The 16,756-nt window shown below is 51.5% G+C and overlaps 2 protein-coding genes across 2 annotated transcripts; both read left to right on the top strand.

The window, feature by feature from the left end:
* Positions 1 to 871: 871 nt before the first annotated feature.
* Positions 872 to 8,003, top strand: LOC100901702 (kinesin-like protein unc-104). Its single transcript, XM_003746717.1, has 12 exons — positions 872 to 886; positions 1,161 to 1,313; positions 1,770 to 1,931; positions 2,047 to 2,130; positions 2,297 to 3,212; positions 3,314 to 4,723; positions 4,826 to 4,979; positions 5,087 to 5,177; positions 5,303 to 5,544; positions 6,197 to 6,413; positions 6,491 to 7,688; positions 7,801 to 8,003. The coding sequence occupies exons 1-12, from the start codon at positions 872 to 874 to the stop codon at positions 8,001 to 8,003; spliced, it is 4,845 nt and encodes a 1,614-aa protein (XP_003746765.1).
* Positions 8,004 to 9,641: 1,638 nt separating this feature from the next.
* On the top strand, positions 9,642 to 16,488 carry LOC100901846 (RILP-like protein homolog). Its single transcript, XM_003746718.2, has 8 exons — positions 9,642 to 10,269; positions 11,955 to 12,257; positions 13,406 to 13,557; positions 13,706 to 13,799; positions 14,123 to 14,182; positions 14,446 to 14,526; positions 14,737 to 14,822; positions 15,132 to 16,488. The coding sequence occupies exons 1-8, from the start codon at positions 9,994 to 9,996 to the stop codon at positions 15,166 to 15,168; spliced, it is 1,089 nt and encodes a 362-aa protein (XP_003746766.1). The 5' UTR covers positions 9,642 to 9,993; the 3' UTR covers positions 15,169 to 16,488.
* The last annotated feature ends 268 nt before the right edge of the window (positions 16,489 to 16,756 follow it).

Genomic DNA, 16,756 nt, shown 5'->3' with positions numbered 1-16,756 from the left:
AAGCATGAAGTGATAACTGCAAGAACCCGAAGGCTTCTGGCTTCGGAGATAGGGACCCGAGGGGGGGGGTATAACCTACCAAGATATTGGGAGAGGTCCGAGGACGGAAGATGTGGAATCCGAGCACACTCCTGACCAGACAGGCGGAAGGCGAATGCTCCACAGACCTCGATAGGAACGGCAGAACATCCAGATACGAGAGCCTTGAGGAAGCCATGTGCTCTGCATACTTTAAAGACGCCTGTATGATAGTGGACCCACCTAAATTAACTACTCGGAACCGTGAGCAGGACCAGGACAGAAATCCTTCCCTCTTGCTCCGTCGCGTCGGGCTGCAAGGGATAGCGGAATGAATTGAGGCAGATCAGAGCCCTCCGCCCGATATCTGTGTGGAGTAATACTTGACTGAGTGCACGTTCCCCATCGACGATGATCCCAGACATGGCGTTCCGATGCAACAGGTGTCAGCTGTCATTTACGACAGCAGGAGCAGCTCTTAGATGGAGGAACGCAATTGGAACGAGGGAGCGACTCGCTATCACGGAATCGAATCAGGAATTTACGTTCTGCGGAACGTCGTATTCTCGCTCGTATCGGGGATTCCGGTGAAGCAATCGATTAGCGGAGATCCCTGGCGGTGATCCCGATCCCTCCCCCCCCGAGTTACGATTCGTGACTTCGACCGAGGAAACTATCAGCTCACTTGCCGATGAATAAGCCACCATGGAACAATGTCTCTCAAATAGAATTTGTCGTTCCATTCGGTAGGGTTCCCGACGTGATCCGCAACCGAGAATCACGTACCGTTCTCTCCTTCACTCTTTCAGATTTGATTCACTTCTCGTCTCTGATCCGATCACCAGGATAGACCATGTCTTCTGTCAAGGTGAGTGACGTTCTCGAGTTTGGGAAAGTCGTGGGCTTTCTACCGAAGACACTGCAATGGCGGGATCACACCGATATTTTCCGTCGACCATTGGGTTTCTCGAAATAATTGTCGAAGCTCGTCGCACCGCTAGCCTTTGCTCGCCGGCTACGCCGTGGAGAATATCCGCGCCCAGCGAGGATATTCTGCTGCAAATGCGACAGGAGCGGCCGTTCCGGAAACTTTTCGGGGGCCTGAGCGCTCTTCTGCTCACTGGCGTCGTTCTCTTCCCCAGGTGGCCGTGAGGGTTCGCCCTTTCAACAAACGGGAACTCACCAGAGACTGCCGTCTAATAATTCAAATGCAGGACAATACTACAATGATCGAGAATCCTAGGGACAGTACCACGAAGAGTTTCAACTATGACTATTCTTACTGGTCGTCGGATGTGAGTCCTTCCTTAATCCCCATTTACCTTCTCGCGGCATCACCGTCGCGTGCCCGGATTTTTCCGGAGCCGGCACAGCACTCAATTACGCGGTAGGCTACGATCGCGCATCGTCCCGATGGCTGTCACGTGACACAGGCCTGACCGTCCTCTCCTCGTCCCGGAATGAGCCTGGTCTCATGAGTCACCGAGTCTCCGGTCAGGCGGGCTCCTATCCGATGACGTCATCCCGTCACCATGAGTCTATCTCCCGGACAGAACTCAGTGAATTGCCGAAAACTTCCCCGCCTTATTCAAAAGATCTCTGAGCAGAGAATCTACGGAACAATAATATTTTAGCTGTTGCGCAATTCGCTCGTGAATTGCCAGTGATGTAGCCCTTGAAGGACCACGGGCGATTCTACATACACAATTCCTGAGCGCAATAACGCCGAGAGATGAATTCGTTCGTTGCAGACGTCAGACCCTCATTTTGCGGGCCAGGACCAAGTTTACAGCGATATTGGCGAGGAGATGCTGCAGCATGCGTTTAATGGTTACAATGTGTGCATTTTCGCATACGGCCAAACAGGAGCCGGAAAGAGCTACACCATGATGGGACGACAAGAGGAAGGAGAGGTATGAATGCTCCGTTATGGCACGTACGAACCGCGCACTCGGTCTCGTCAGCACGGCTAGGGCCGAGCGTATGAATAGGGCGTGAAAGTAGATCGTGGAAATCTGTTGTTTTCAGGAAGGAATCATACCCCACATATGCAAAGATCTATTCCGAAAAGTCCGGGGCGATCCCGAAGACGGAATTTTGCACTCCGTTGAGGTGGGTTGGGAAAAAAAACAGAAATCCCCATAGCGCTCGGGGATCCCCACTCCTCAAGCTCACCCTTTACCCTCTCATCGGGGACGGGGGACAACTCGTCTATGGGGGAGTTCGCGGCATAATCCATCCTCAGTATCCATAGTTTTTCTTCCCATTCCATGCGCAGGTGTCTTACATGGAAATCTATTGTGAGCGAGTCCGAGATTTGTTGAATCCTCAGAACAAAAATAATCTGAGGGTTCGCGAACATCCGCTGCTCGGACCCTACGTCGAAGACCTTTCAAAGCTAGCCGTGACCTCGTACGAGGACATTAACAGTCTGATGGATGAGGGAAACAAGGCCAGGACGGTTGCCGCAACGAACATGAATGAAACCTCGTCAAGGTCGCACGCCGTGTTTACGATAATGTTCACACAGCGGAGGCACGATAGAGAGACGGGTCTGGACACTGAGAAGGTCAGCAAGATCTCTCTCGTGGATCTGGCCGGTAGTGAGCGTGCAGATTCCACGGGAGCCCAAGGAACCCGTTTGAAGGAGGGAGCGAACATCAACAAATCTCTGACCACCCTCGGAAAAGTGATATCAGGCTTGGCGGAAATGGCGGCCAATCGAAACCTGAAAAAGAAGAAAGCCGATCACATTCCTTATCGGGATTCCGTATTGACATGGCTTCTCAAAGAGAACCTCGGAGGTAATTCCAAGACGGCAATGATCGCCGCGATATCGCCGGCCGATATCAATTATGACGAAACACTTTCCACATTGCGGTATGCCGATCGCGCGAAGCAAATAGTTTGCAAAGCGGTTGTCAACGAGGACGCGAACGCCCGAATGATTCGCGAACTGAAGGAGGAGATAGCCAAGCTCAAGAATCTCCTGGTGGCCGAAGGAATAAGAATAGACGATGTTCAGAACAGTCCGAGGCCTCGTCGGAAGTTACTATCCGGCGCTACGGAAGACAAAATTGAACAATTGCAAGAAAGTGAGAAACTCATCGCTGAACTCAATCAAACGTGGGAGGAAAAACTCAAGAAAACCGAGGACATCAAGAGACAGCGGGAAGCCGTCCTCGCCGAAATGGGTGAGTTTTGGGAATGGGAATCGAAGGAACGGATCGGCATTCCGGTCCCGGATTCGCACGGCACCTTCCTCCGAGAGACGCTATCCTATTCTTGATTTCAGGCGTGGCGCTAAAAGACGACGGGGACACGCTCGGCGTATTTTCCCCGAAGAAGACACCTCATCTCGTGAATCTCAATGAAGATCCTCTGATGTCAGAGTGTTTATTGTACTATATCAAGGACGGTCTCACCCGGGTGGGACGGCCCGACGCCAACGTCCCTCAAGATATCAAGCTCACAGGCAGCGAAATTCAGAACGAACACTGCACGTTCCAGAATCACGAGGGAATCGTGACGCTGCTGCCATGCGAAGGGGCGACTGTGTTCGTGAATGGGAAAGAGGTCGTCAAACAGGTCGAGCTCCAGAGCGGTATGCGAGTGATCCTAGGCAAGTACCACGTGTTTCGATTCCAACATCCGGAACAGGCGCGCGAATTCCGGGGTCGATCACCGACCGCGGATGAGCCCACAGCCGTCGATTGGACTTTCGCCCAAAGGGAATTGCTGGAGAAGCAGGGCATCGATCTCAAAGTTGAAATGGAGAAGAAAGTGGTGGCCATCGAGGAGCAGTACAAACGAGAGAAAGAAGAAGCCGATCAGCAGTTTGCCGAAGAACGCAAGAACTACGAGGCCAAAATCGAGAGTTTACAGCGTCAGGTGGAAGAGGTTTCAATGATGTCGTCGATGGCATCGTCGTACGCGCTGTCGTCGTTCCTCGAACCGACCGAGGAGCCGTTGGCGGAAGAGGACTTTGAGCCTCTCGACGAGGCTCAGCTGAAAATCGCCCGATGGGCTTTCGACAAGTGGAAGTTCCACCAGTTCACGTCTCTCCGCGATGACCTTTGGGGGAATGCAATCTTTCTCAAAGAAGCCAACGCGATCAGCGTCGAGCTCAAAAAACGGGTACAGTTCCAATTTGTTCTCCTGACCGACACACCGTACTCACCGCTGCCTCCGGACATGTGTCCGAGCGACGGGCGAAAAACCATCGTCGCGGTTGAAGTCCAGGACCTGAAAAACGGAGCCACCCACCACTGGTCGCTGGAGAAACTGCGACAACGACTTGAAGTAATGCGTGAGATGTACCAGAACGAGAATGAAAGCTCACCAACGGCAGATTCGGAGACACAAGGCGATCCGTTTTACGACCGCTTCCCGTGGTTCCGGATGATTGGGCGAGCCTTCGTGTATCTCACCAATCTCATGTACCCGAACGTGGCCCTCGTTCAGACCGCGGCCGTCGCCAATGAAAGGGGCGATGTTGTTGGATATCTCCGGATTGCAGTTCAGGCGGGAACAGCCGGAGACGAACAGCCTGCCGGGGTTCGACAATTCGCGAGGATTCGATTCGGAGACGAAAGCGGTGTACGCAACAGTCGAACACTCGATGATGGAGAAATCTCAGGAGACGAGGGGGAAAGAATCGTCGAAGGACGCGGGGAAGAAGACCTCGACAAGGACGTCGATGGAGGTGAGCCTCGCTGTTTCGATTCCACGAGCTCGATGCCCCGGGTTTTTCGGGAGAATCCACGGCTCTGGAGGCAGTTAATAAATGAACCTATTTTACATCAAGACTCGCTGCTTTCAACGGAGGACACCGACAGCGAACTAGACGAATCCCAATTGCCCGACCACTTGCGGCTCGGCTCCGAGTTCACGTTCCGCGTGACCGTCCTTCAAGCTGTTGGCATCTCGAGAGAATACGCTGACATATTTTGTCAATTCAAGTGAGATATTCCCGAGAGACTTTCCGCAACGCATACCATACCTGAGGATATGTTCGCTCCCGTCGGAGAGAAAAAAGACTCCGCGTAATGCTCGCTCTACCCAACAGCTTCCTCCACCGACATGATGAAGCGTTCTCCACGGAGCCTCTGAAAAACACAGCGAAGGGACCGCCCCCTGGATTCTTTCACGTGCAGAATGTGAGTGCAATATTCACCTGGAATTTCTTCCAACATTATCAACTGTGCTCTCTGAATTCCGGAATTCTTCCCTTATTCTCGCTCGTATGAAAATGAATTCATTTGCCTCCTTAAACCATCGACAGATAACCGTGACCGTGACACGGGCGTTCGTCAAGTACATCAGGAGTCGACCGATCGTTTTCGAAGTGCTAGGTCACTACCAAGCTCATCCGCTGCACAAGGATGCGTGTACCGAGTTGAGCGGGCCTCGAGGGGACTGTCCCTCAACACCCCAACGCCAGCCGCCCCGACGGATGTTCCCGAGGTCTCTCCCGATATCTCAGCCGGTGCGCTCGCCAAAGTTCGGTGTCGTTCCTCAAGCAAGGTATTTTCTCATCGTTCATCGTTTAGTTGCTAGCTTGGACGTGTGCTTCCATCAACTACTCATGGACCACCATGCTGAGAATGGTATTCCGGGAGCTCTCCAACAGTGGAAGAAGCTTCAGCCCTGGAGACCTGCCGGAGACGGCTATGAATCTTTGACAATCCTCAACCGTCGTATCGTCTGGGGCTAGAGATAGCCTAGGCCGTCATAAATATGCAGAATCTGTCGAGGGCTCAACGTCTCCGGATCGGATCTCATGCCGCTCTGCGCTTTCAAATATTCTCGTACAACTCTTCGTTGCTCCCGTTCTACCATGATTGAATTTATTTGATATTATTTCGAGCATTTACCATCTCCATCGATGCATTCGAGGAAGCTGTCACGGATTAATTCATTCATTAATTTTTGGCTTCGAAAATCATTTCATTGACAAGTTTTGCCGAGTTCCGAATTCGTCCGCTTTCCCCTCATCGGAAATCCCGTTTACTCAGCATCGAGACTTGACCTGGCATTTCGGAAACTCTCTCGGTGTTCTCGTCGTCATCCATAACTTGCGTTTGTGATCCGTGCCCCCATCGGCGATCGTATTTCGTAGAATCCATTCGTTCGATTCTCCTCGAATGCTCTGACACCGACTCCTCTTGATTTTCAGTACGACTACTCACATCGTGGCGAAACACGATGTTTTAGTCTGGTTCGAGATATGTGAACTGACTCAAAACGGAGAGTATCTCCCTGCCGCTGTCAATCATCACGAGGAGAACCCTTGTTTGAGGGGTAGCTTCCACTTGCACCAAGGCATTCAGCGGCGTATTCGCATAACTTTTGTGCACGAAAAAACGGACAACCTTCCTTGGAAGGACATAAAGGTGAGACGCGAGACGGTCCTACCATTAGCATCCGGATCGGCGTGACCCGATTTTAAACTCCCGCTTGCCGTTTCCAGGAAGTCGTAGTCGGAAGGCTACGATCTACCCCGGAATGCGAATCGTTCGACGATGAGAGCGACGAGTGCGTTCTCAGTTTGGGACTTTTCCCACCGCGCCAATTGGAGATGCCTGCCGGCGATGAAAGATGCTTCTATCACTTCGAAGCAGCCTGGGACTCATCGTTGCACAACTCACCGCTCCTGAATAGAGTCACCCAATCCGGAGAGCACGTCTACATGACGATCTCCGCGTATCTCGAATTGGAAAACTGTGCCCAGCCTGCGATCATAACAAAAGATCTCTGTCTCGTAATCGGAGGGCGCGATGCTCGATTCCATTCTCGACTCTCGCCCCATGCACGATCGCTGAAAACTCTGTTCAGCGGAGGGGCGAGAAACTCAGACGCCGATCACGTCACGGGCCTGTATGAGGTAGTCCTCAAAAGAGCTTCGGATTCCGGCGGCCCTGGCATCCAGCGTCGTCAGCGACGCGTTCTCGACACGTCGTCGACCTACGTTAGGGGAGAGGAGAACCTGGCCGGCTGGCGTCCGAGGGGTGACTCGCTGATTTTCGACCATCAGTGGGAACTCGAGAAATTAACGCGTCTAGAAGAAGTCGAGAAAGTTCGTCACTACCTTCTGCTTCGGGAGAAGCTCGGACTCGAAGCTGGCCCGAAATCTCAGCGATTCTCCGTGGAACATCTCATGTCACCGACAGGACAGAAGTCGTTGCCTACAGTGGACGAGAGCATCTACGACCCGTGGAACATGTCGGAACACGAAGAGACGTTAACACGCAAGATGATCAATCTCATCAACAGTCATATCCCTAGTCGACCGTCTCCAATACAGGACGGGGCTGTGACCCCCATAGCAGAGGAAGGAGGAATTTCGCCATCGACGTCCAGCCATTCGCTGTGTGGCCTTCTGTCGCCTACTTCCGAAGCCAACGCCACAACCGGACCTCCCCCTGGTGGTCTTAGACCCGTACCGATCGACAGCAGCTGTTCGGGGGGGCTGATGCTCTCTAGCGGATCGGGATCCGCAGTGTCGAGACCGTATGTTGCCGAAGTCGAAGAGATTAGAGTGAGCCCCGTTGTGAGTCGTAAAGGATTCCTCAATCTGCTGGAAGATAAGGCTCAAGCCTGGGTCAGGCGATACGTGACCATCCGGCGGCCATACATGTTCGTTTACAAGGATCAGAACGATCCGATCGGTGAGTCGGTCGTTCATCGGGCAGGGATCGTAACAACCTGGAATTCATGATGCTTCTTGCGTGGGGGGACAAGAGCAAATCCGCGAGGAATTTCATTCGATTCAATTTACAGAGCGTGAGATCGTCAACTTATCAACATCCGAAATAAATTACAATGAAGAGCAACAGGCGATGCTACAAGTGCCTCCACATTCAACGTTCTCCGTTGTTACGGCTACGGGTGGTTATCTTCTACAAACGGAAGCTGGCTGCGAGAGGGAGATACACGACTGGTTGTACGCAATCAATCCGCTGCTTGCTGGCCAAATCAGGTGAGCAGTGACTGAGAGAGGAGGACTTGTCCCCCTCCTCACACCCCTTCCGGGGAGGAGCCAACCGGATCGACGTTTTCAATTCGATGAAATTAATTCCAGATCGAAGCGATCGAGGAATTCGTGAAGAGCCCACTGTGATATCGATGTCTCGGTCAGGATAACATAGGCTGCCTCGCTAGAGCGAATCTGCGGAGCTCCTCGAGAGAGAGGGAGATTTAGGCACTCTCTGCACGAGAAGAAAATCGCCATTCTGCGCTTTCATCAATCCCCCAGCTGCGGACCCGATCAAGGCCTTCTCGGCTAATGAATTGACTCCGGAATGCGCATCAGGCGATGTGAATCACAGAGAGAATGAATGGGTTCCGGAGCCGGATGGATTCACTCAGATTCGGTCCGCGTTGATGAGGGGTAGATATGGCTTCGGATATGGTTCCACGTGTTCACGAATGGCCTTGTCTAGGTATCGCCGGATCTGAGCGCAATGTTATCGTCTACTTCCACGAATACTACTGCATGAGCCGGGGAAACCACTTGTGGAGGTGATGAGCGTTGGCGTAATTGGGCCGATGAGGACGACGCAACTCAATCATGGAGAAGCATGATCACGCGACGGGTGTAGCCAACTGTACTATCCAATTTTCCACGCAGTTGTATTCAATTCACTCTTTCGACGAAGTGCCGGTTGAGGCTCGGAGCATCGCTAGACTCTTATGCATATATAAATTCTTGGTGAGCAAAGGTGTAATCCAACACTTCCCGCATCTCGATTCCCAGGAGAAAGATTTCCGCATTGGTTTTCGTTGAGCACAGTTTCGGGAGGGAAAAGTCGTGGGGCTCGCAATCGACGGTACCGCGTTGACCGGTATGTGAGCAAATAAGCAACGCAGTGAATCCTTTACTTGAACGCACACATCGAAGAGTCAAATAAGAGAGCAAAACGGTGAAAACAGTTATAGGCACTACTTCCTCAATGTCTCAATTCATCGTGAAAGAATAAAATCGGGACTCCGTCTCCTTCCCCCGAGAAATTGATGTTCCTGTCCCTTGATGTCCACATGAATGCTCTGTTCGAGATCAAACTCCTACTCCTGACGGAGTAAGAAACCTCTGACGAATATCGGCTCCCGATCGGATCTCTGATCCATAGCTCACATTGAAGAGCAGCGGCGAATTCAAATTCGAGTTATTTTCATCAGGCTCTCCCGAGCGAGTATATCGCGCTAGACTTCTAAACTTCGTATCTGATTGATGCCGGTCCTTCCGAGCGATCATCTCCGAAGCATTTGCGGAGCAAGTCTAATTATACACGTTTTTTGCTGCTGGGGTGACATCATCGCGTGATTTCGTGACTTCATCTCTCGTTCTCCAATCGCCGGTTCGACGAGCGTCCAAAGACCCTCTGGCATGATCCTCTCGCGAATAATCGCGGTAATCCTCAAACGTCATCCCTGGATCTGAGGCCTCCCGCTCGTTGTTCTCGAGTCTATACACATTAGTTAGCACGAGCCTCCGTCTCCCCACTAGAGAATAGCGAGCGAAGCCACGACCGGCCGCCCGCCCTCGGGAATGATCAGCGAAAAACCATCCTCATCATTCGCTACTATTAGTGGTGGGGGAGAGTCGCACTTGAAGCAGCACTGGTTGGCTCGACGGTCGTGTGTGCGTATGTGTGAAAGCAGCCCTCATTTCAGCAGGCTATTACACCCCGACAGCAGTCCGCTGCACTTGCTCATGGTTGTTGTTCGATGGTGGAGGGGCGGTCGGTTTTGTGCTCTGGGTTCTCATAACCCCCGTGAGTCCGAGGATAAAATGACGATGAGGAAGTGAACCTCCGCGAGTCTTTGCGAGAGCAGCCCGTACCCGTGTGTCGATGAGCGAAGATCCTGACGAATTCGTTTCGTACTGACTCTCGTCCATCAGTCAAAGACAGCTGACGGTGCCAGCCTGAGTTTGCCGCGCTCGGAAGGCTCAGTCTTAACTCTTGTGCCAAAATGGATCATCTTCCAGCGTTGAAGTGCTCTACGCAAGAGGACGTCTATCTCCTCAGCGCCGACATCGGCCGCGAAATCGAACACCTGGTAGATGTCTTCGGCGTCGATTCAGTTAAATCGCTTGTGCCCAAATTGATTCGAGTGCTGGAATTTCTCGAAACAGCTGTACGCCAAAACGAAACGCTCCGTGAGGAGGCCGACCATCTCCTTCAGACTGTCAAGCAGCTCGAATACGATAAAAATGAAAAAGCCGTCTATCGGAAAAAATTCGAACAGGTGAGCACATAGATCAGAGCTATTCTTCTCTCTTTCTCGGTGAAATCGGCCTGATTGTAACGACTCCATTACGATTTGGTTTCGTGCAAGCACCAGCATGTTTTCGGGGTTTTTGGTTGTGGCATCGGCTGCAGCTACCGACCACTTATCTGAAGGCCATACCGCTCGATCGGGATTGCTGACGAGGCTCGGCTATTCGGATTCCGTTTAGGTAGTTGATATTTTAGTTGGAGCGTTTTCCTGTTTCCCTCATCATCCTCCCGAGTCTCGTTCAAGGCTTCGGCGTCGCTCCGAAGGATTGCCTCGAGATGTCGGCTCGACGTTTTCTTACGTGGGTCACTCACGCCAGACGGCGAGAGCTCTTCGCAATGATTCATCCGCTTCGGGTTGAGTCATGCGGCTGGCGGAAAACAGTCTGTACTGGTGTCGTCAAGACGGCGACCTTCACATCCACTGCTGACGTCACAGAATACGGGGATGAAGCGGCTCCGTATGTCGTCCGAGATTGCGTCTCGAACTTCTTCCGATGGCTCTGCCCCTGAGTCTGTCCATTTGCTTGAATTTATCGTGAGGCGAGACAGAATGGAGCGTCCATTGTGGCTACGGCAGTTCTCAGTACGGAATCCCTCGGACTGGAATGATTGCGCAGCGAGGGTTTCTGGAGCAGGCTCGTCATTTGATTCGATGTCACTAGATACCAGATCCAGCCGTTTCGAGCATGCTGGATGTACGTATCGATTTCGGAACTCCGGAATGAACACTTTCTGACTGAGGTCCCGCGATGATCGTTGGCCGGGTTCCTGCTTCCGCTTGGACTTCCTCGGATAACTCTGGGAATGAATATTCATGAGCTGATATCCAGAGGGAGAAGACATAGATCTCGAAAATTGACAATCGTATGATGCTGCCGGTCGGCGCTTTCTTACCCCGATGTCCGGTCAGAACCGACCACGCGTGGCTCAAGGACGACGTTAGCTGGCTCGGGTGGTAGTGATTGTTCAATCCGAATTCTATCTTGACCCACAACATTCTGTCAGAAGTTTTTTTCCCTTGGAAGAAATATGTGAAACTCTTGATTCGGTAATATTTCAAAAGCTAATACCGTCTTCACGCTCGCGCCGATCCGAGACTTGCCGCGGCAATGTCTGGGGAGCTCAGTCGTTCCTTCGGAGGACTACATGGGAAACGCACGGTTCATGCAGATGCGGGGAACCCAGCCGCCTGAGAAAGCGAAAATAGCGGCAAGCAATGAGGACAAATCTTGTCCCGAATACAAAAAGTAATACCCGGAGCATTTCTGTTTGCCATGAGCTCCAACCGTCTGAACAGCAGGGAAGGAAACGGCTATTTTCGATTGATCTCGATCCGGAGGCCTTGTATAACTTATAACGCCGGCGCTCGTTCGAAGCTGCTAAACAAATGCGGTAACGTTGCGTAAATGCTTGCATGCTTGACGGACTGTGCCGGAAAAAAAGTTTCTCATTCTTCCGGAGGATGGGGGATTCCCCATGTTTTCTGAGGAATTCAAGCGGTCGTGTCCACAAATGATGTCTGAGTCGAGCATCAATTTTACCGCGACTGTCCGTTCCGCCTTTGTTTCTCCCATTGACAGGCCGAGCTGGAACTCCAGTCTCCAACACAGCCGATCAATCTTTCATCAATTATTCACGATAATGTTCTTCCAGGAGCTCGAACAAATAGAAGATATGTGGCGGAGTGAGATGAAGGATCTGTCGTGCCTCGTGACGCGCTTGCAGGAGGAAAACACACGTTTGAGTTCTAGTCTACGGGAGAAAACCGAATCCATGATTCAAGACGAATCGACAGATGGAGGCCCGGGAGCTTGTGATAGTGGAATATTCACGAACGGATTATCTCAGTCCGACATAGAAATGCTTAATCGTCTGAAAGAAGCTTTCGACCGACAAGCAAGCCAGCTTCACACTCAGGAGAAAGAGCTCGCGCAACGACTCCAGGACATCGAGAGCGTAAGTTCTTATATCACCTTTCATTCCAAAATTTCCTACCCAACTGAATCCATGAGCAATGCGGGAGGTGTCCCCGGTTGCGGAACCGCGCGCCGCGGCCTGTCGAAAGCTGTTACGCAAGCAGAAGTTCCTGTTGGGACTTTTTCTTGGATATCCCAGGAGTTTGCCGCACACGCGGTGGTTTCGACTACGGCTCTAGAGGATGACCGAGAATCCCTGAGAAGCAAATTTTCCGAAAACCTCAATTACGATGTCTAAATCTTGTCATATGATGACGGACTGTCAGTGGCCCCGTCTCGGAAGCTTTCGAGAAGAGTCCAATGTCTCGATGCGAGATCATCTCACACCGCGCGGCATCTGGAACCCATTAGAACGACATCAATTTTAATCACATTTGAACGGCTCGATAGGATCCGTGCTCAGTCTTTGGACTCCGATAATAATTCATGGACATCTGGACGCCTGAGCTTCGTCATGGAATTCCGTGCCCGAGAACTGAGATCAGAATGAGCTTAGTCGGGAACTCTCGCTGTGGATCACTCTCGTTCAGGATGTGATCACAATCCGAAATTTATGTAAATGTATCCATATGCGGAGAATGGGTCCAGGGATAGCCGCGCAGAATCGACATTGATGCACGTACTCATTGGGAATTCCTTGGAAGTTATTCCGAATGAGCTCGACGCTTCTTGAGCGGTCATCCTTCGTGCCGATCATTAGGGTGCTCTCATTAGGTTAGACTCGTGGCGGGAGTCGAATGTTCCGCAGTCTAATTTCGGGGTCATGACACCGGAATCGCTGCGTCCTACAGCGAAATGCCAGCGAGGGCAGTCAGGCGTGAACTTTGTTTGCGGATCAGTCATACGGAATCTACGTGCCGCCCTGGCTCCATTCGTGGCTACAGGGTATCAAGGATTCGACATGGCTTACTCGCCTTGCGCTCCTTGATGTCCTGTAGCTCACGGAAGCAGAAGCTTCGTTCTCGACCTGCTCGGAGCCGATCTTTCCATGTTCTGATTACTCCGACCAACGAATAAGCGACCTGTGGAGCGCACCCAAGCCAGAGACACCCAGTTGTATTTCCCCCTCTCTAGCGGTATCAGATCAATCTAAGCGAGAGAATTCACTCGGAAACTTATTTATTCCAGCTTGAACACCAGGTCGAGAGGCTGCATAAAGTCAATGCAGACGGTTGCGCGAAAGTCCGATCGCTCGAACACCAAGTCAATATAGTCACGGGGGAACGAGAGGAAATAGCTAGTCGTTTGGAGGACATACACCGAGAACGCGATCAGCTGAGGTAATAACTCATCCCGGATTTCCGTCGAAAGAACAGGAAACACGAAGCTCGTATTCCTTAAAGTAATCGGCTGATGCGTCAGAACGTCTGCCCGGTGGGATGTTCCTCATGGAAAGGAATGTGCTAAGTCTTCGGCTTACTTTCACAGAACGCAAATTTCACTGGAACGCAAAGACAAACAAGATGAGCTGCTTGAAGCGGTCATGAGGAACTCACCGCCAAGCCTCACAGAGTATAAAAAGGTTCGCTCCCTACTCCAGCACATGTATATCATGATTACTGAGCTCTCCGTGATCGTCGCGATATAATCCATGGCTTCAGTCGGGCTCTGCCACCAGTGGCGTACCCAGGGGGGGGGGCCAAGGGGCCAGTGGCCCGCCAAAATTCTTTTTGCGTAATGCAGGAGTACAGGGTACCTCATCATTTTGGATCTCTGGGCCCCGGGAAACCTAGTCTGGCCCCCCCCAAAAAAAATACCTGGGAACGCTCCTGTCTGCCACAGACCAGCCTGGGAGAAGGATCCTGACTGCTGAGCATTCCGTTGAACTTCTACTCTGTATTTCAGGTGTGCCAAGATAAAAAGGAGCTCGAAGCTCGCGTGAGATTCCTCGAAGGAGAATTAGAGGTGAGATGAGACGGATCGTTGAGTACTGCAGCAGAAAATTATCGATGTTGAACTGCATATCAGTCTCACTCATCCAAGGAACTCGTTTGCGGAGCATTCGTTCACCTTCGTACTGTTAGGCTGTTCGATAATTCCGGAGTCCCTGTTCCTGGATAGACAGCGAAGACTCGCCCCGGTTTCGCATTTCTGACGGGAGACGACTCTCGACGATTGCGAAGCCGTGATTTCCGATAGGAGCTCTCACGTGTCATCCTTCCTTCCAGTTCTACAAACCACCGGTAGCTAAAACGCCGTCAGAAGACTCTGGTGGCGAGGATGAAAGAATACAACTTGAAGGCGAAGAGGTAAATAGATATAGCCGAGACGACTTCAACTATAGAAAGAGCTTTCTCCCGGGGCGTTTTCCGGTTCGAAACCTTGTCGAAGTCCCGAGAACGTCCATGAAAGCTCCCCGCATTCATCGAGGTGTTCTCTTTGTTCCCGGGACCTTGAATTCCTCACGGCTCCCGGGACTCCGTTCGTCCGAAGAACTCATAAAACTCAATTAATTTCAGGAATTCCCTGTTCAGGGACCGATCAACAAGGAGCCGGATGAGAAATTGGATTTTTCTCGGGAAAGCACGTTGGGCATAAAGCGATTGTAAGTAGGGATTCTAGCTCTGAGGAATACTGAACCTATGCCTGGAGATCGTCCTGTCTCTTCACAATCCTCTGGCGATATGGGTCCTCTCAAGCTTGTGGTCGCTTACGGGTTGCGTTGCTCGCCTCTGATCTCACGCTGATGACTTTCTATTGGAGTTGCTCACGTTTTAGCCCAGTTTCATTATTTCTCTTCTATCGACAATTCTTGGATTTCGATAGGTTGCTACTTGGTTACTGCTTGGCATGATTCTCTTTATTTTGTGCTCGTTTCGATCTAATTCGCCGACACTCACAGCTTCCCTTCCAGCTTTCCGAAGCTTTTCTGGACCTCACGGAGGAGTTGATCAGAATACCATATCAAGCCGCAAGTGGACACGCAGATCAGTCCCGCGGGCGTTCGGCGTCTCCTACTCTGACGCTATTCAACATAAGCATAGTGCCACCATCGATGTCGGATCTCGCGTCTATTCAAGAAAACGCCTGGAATGATTTCTTCCTGGATTCGTCGAGGAACTCCATTTGAGATTCATCGACGGAGTCATCCGCTAACAAGACGCGGACGCTTGTGGGAACTATACGTATGAGAGAACTCGATTCGAATCGAGCTCGCTTAGCGTAGTCTACGGCATTGAGATCCCACGCACTGTGAGGCCAGAACAAAAAAGTCATAGGGACCGAATACATAGAGAAGCTCACCAAAACACCCGTTGAAAAACTCCGATGGGAACGTACCTAGGTCGGAATTATGTAGCTTTGTTAATTTACGCAGATGTTGCGAACGTCGTTGTCATGTTGGCTCCACATCGGTCCATAGTCGTATACTCTGTACATCGGAAATTTCCGCCGTCTGGTCGGAATCTCTATTTCAGAATCACGCTCCGTTTCCCATATTGTTCTGTTCTCGGACGATGTCCTCAAAACGACGACTCTGGTCTGATGTTCTAGCCAACGAGTTGAGATGAGCGAACTGACCGAAAAGCCGATCATAATCATATCCTTAATATATTAAACAGAACCCGACTCGATCCCAGCTGGAAAACGAAATTCGTCGTCGACGTGCGGACCATGCGGGAAGAGGGAACTCTCCCTGCGGCATTCGTGATAATCGCGACCTGGGGATATCAGAGGATCTTGTATGATATCAGAGCCGGGAGGGGTGGGGGTAACTTATCATAAACTATTTATCTATAGGCAGTCCTGGGCATAGACAGGGGGTTGCGGAGAACGTGTGCGAAGCGTACCGGTTTCGGATCACTCAAGAGGGATAACATGGGGGGCTACCTGATGTTGATCAGGCCAATCATTCGCCACCCCTATTGGATTCTAAGGCGCCACCCCCTGCGACGAGTTATGGACCAAGATCTTATAATCCTAGGCGCCCTAGGTCCAAAACAGGAACATGGCGCGAAATCGGTATGCTTCCCCTGGATGTCATTCGAAGGTGATCCGGGCGCGGGGATCTGGGACATAGGGGCGCACCCAAGTTCCCTTATGTTAGGTGTTTGAGTGCTCCCGACTTCCCCGCAGATAGTCCCCAAGGCCAGGGAGCCTCGTAGTCGATGTACCTTCGAGAGAATGCCGTCGAGTACAGTTCAAGGCCCGGAAAAACTTAGGCTCATCGTTAAATAAAGAGGCGCACAAACGCACCTATGTGACGTCAGAGTCTTAAATCCGTTTTCATTCAATCTCGCCATGCACTTAATGAAACTGGGAGTATGCCGTGTATCTCAATTTATCCTCTGTGGAAATGTATGCTCTTTCGGGGTAGATTGGCTTCTCGACTCGGCACGAGAGAATCACAGAGCTTTCCGTAAACCGGAGGAAGCTGTCCTCACATAGCTGGGCTCTCTGCGATGGATCTCGGGTTCTTCTCGGATCCGGCCCTGGTTCGGATCCGGCCGTATTGATGACAGACGCCGAGCGCACGGACCG

Source organism: Galendromus occidentalis, unplaced genomic scaffold, assembly GCF_000255335.2.
Source record: "Galendromus occidentalis unplaced genomic scaffold, Mocc_1.1 scf7180000077501, whole genome shotgun sequence".
NCBI lineage: Eukaryota > Metazoa > Arthropoda > Arachnida > Mesostigmata > Phytoseiidae > Galendromus > Galendromus occidentalis.
Note: the sequence above shows the minus strand (reverse complement) of the source record. Positions and strands in the feature narration are given on the sequence as shown.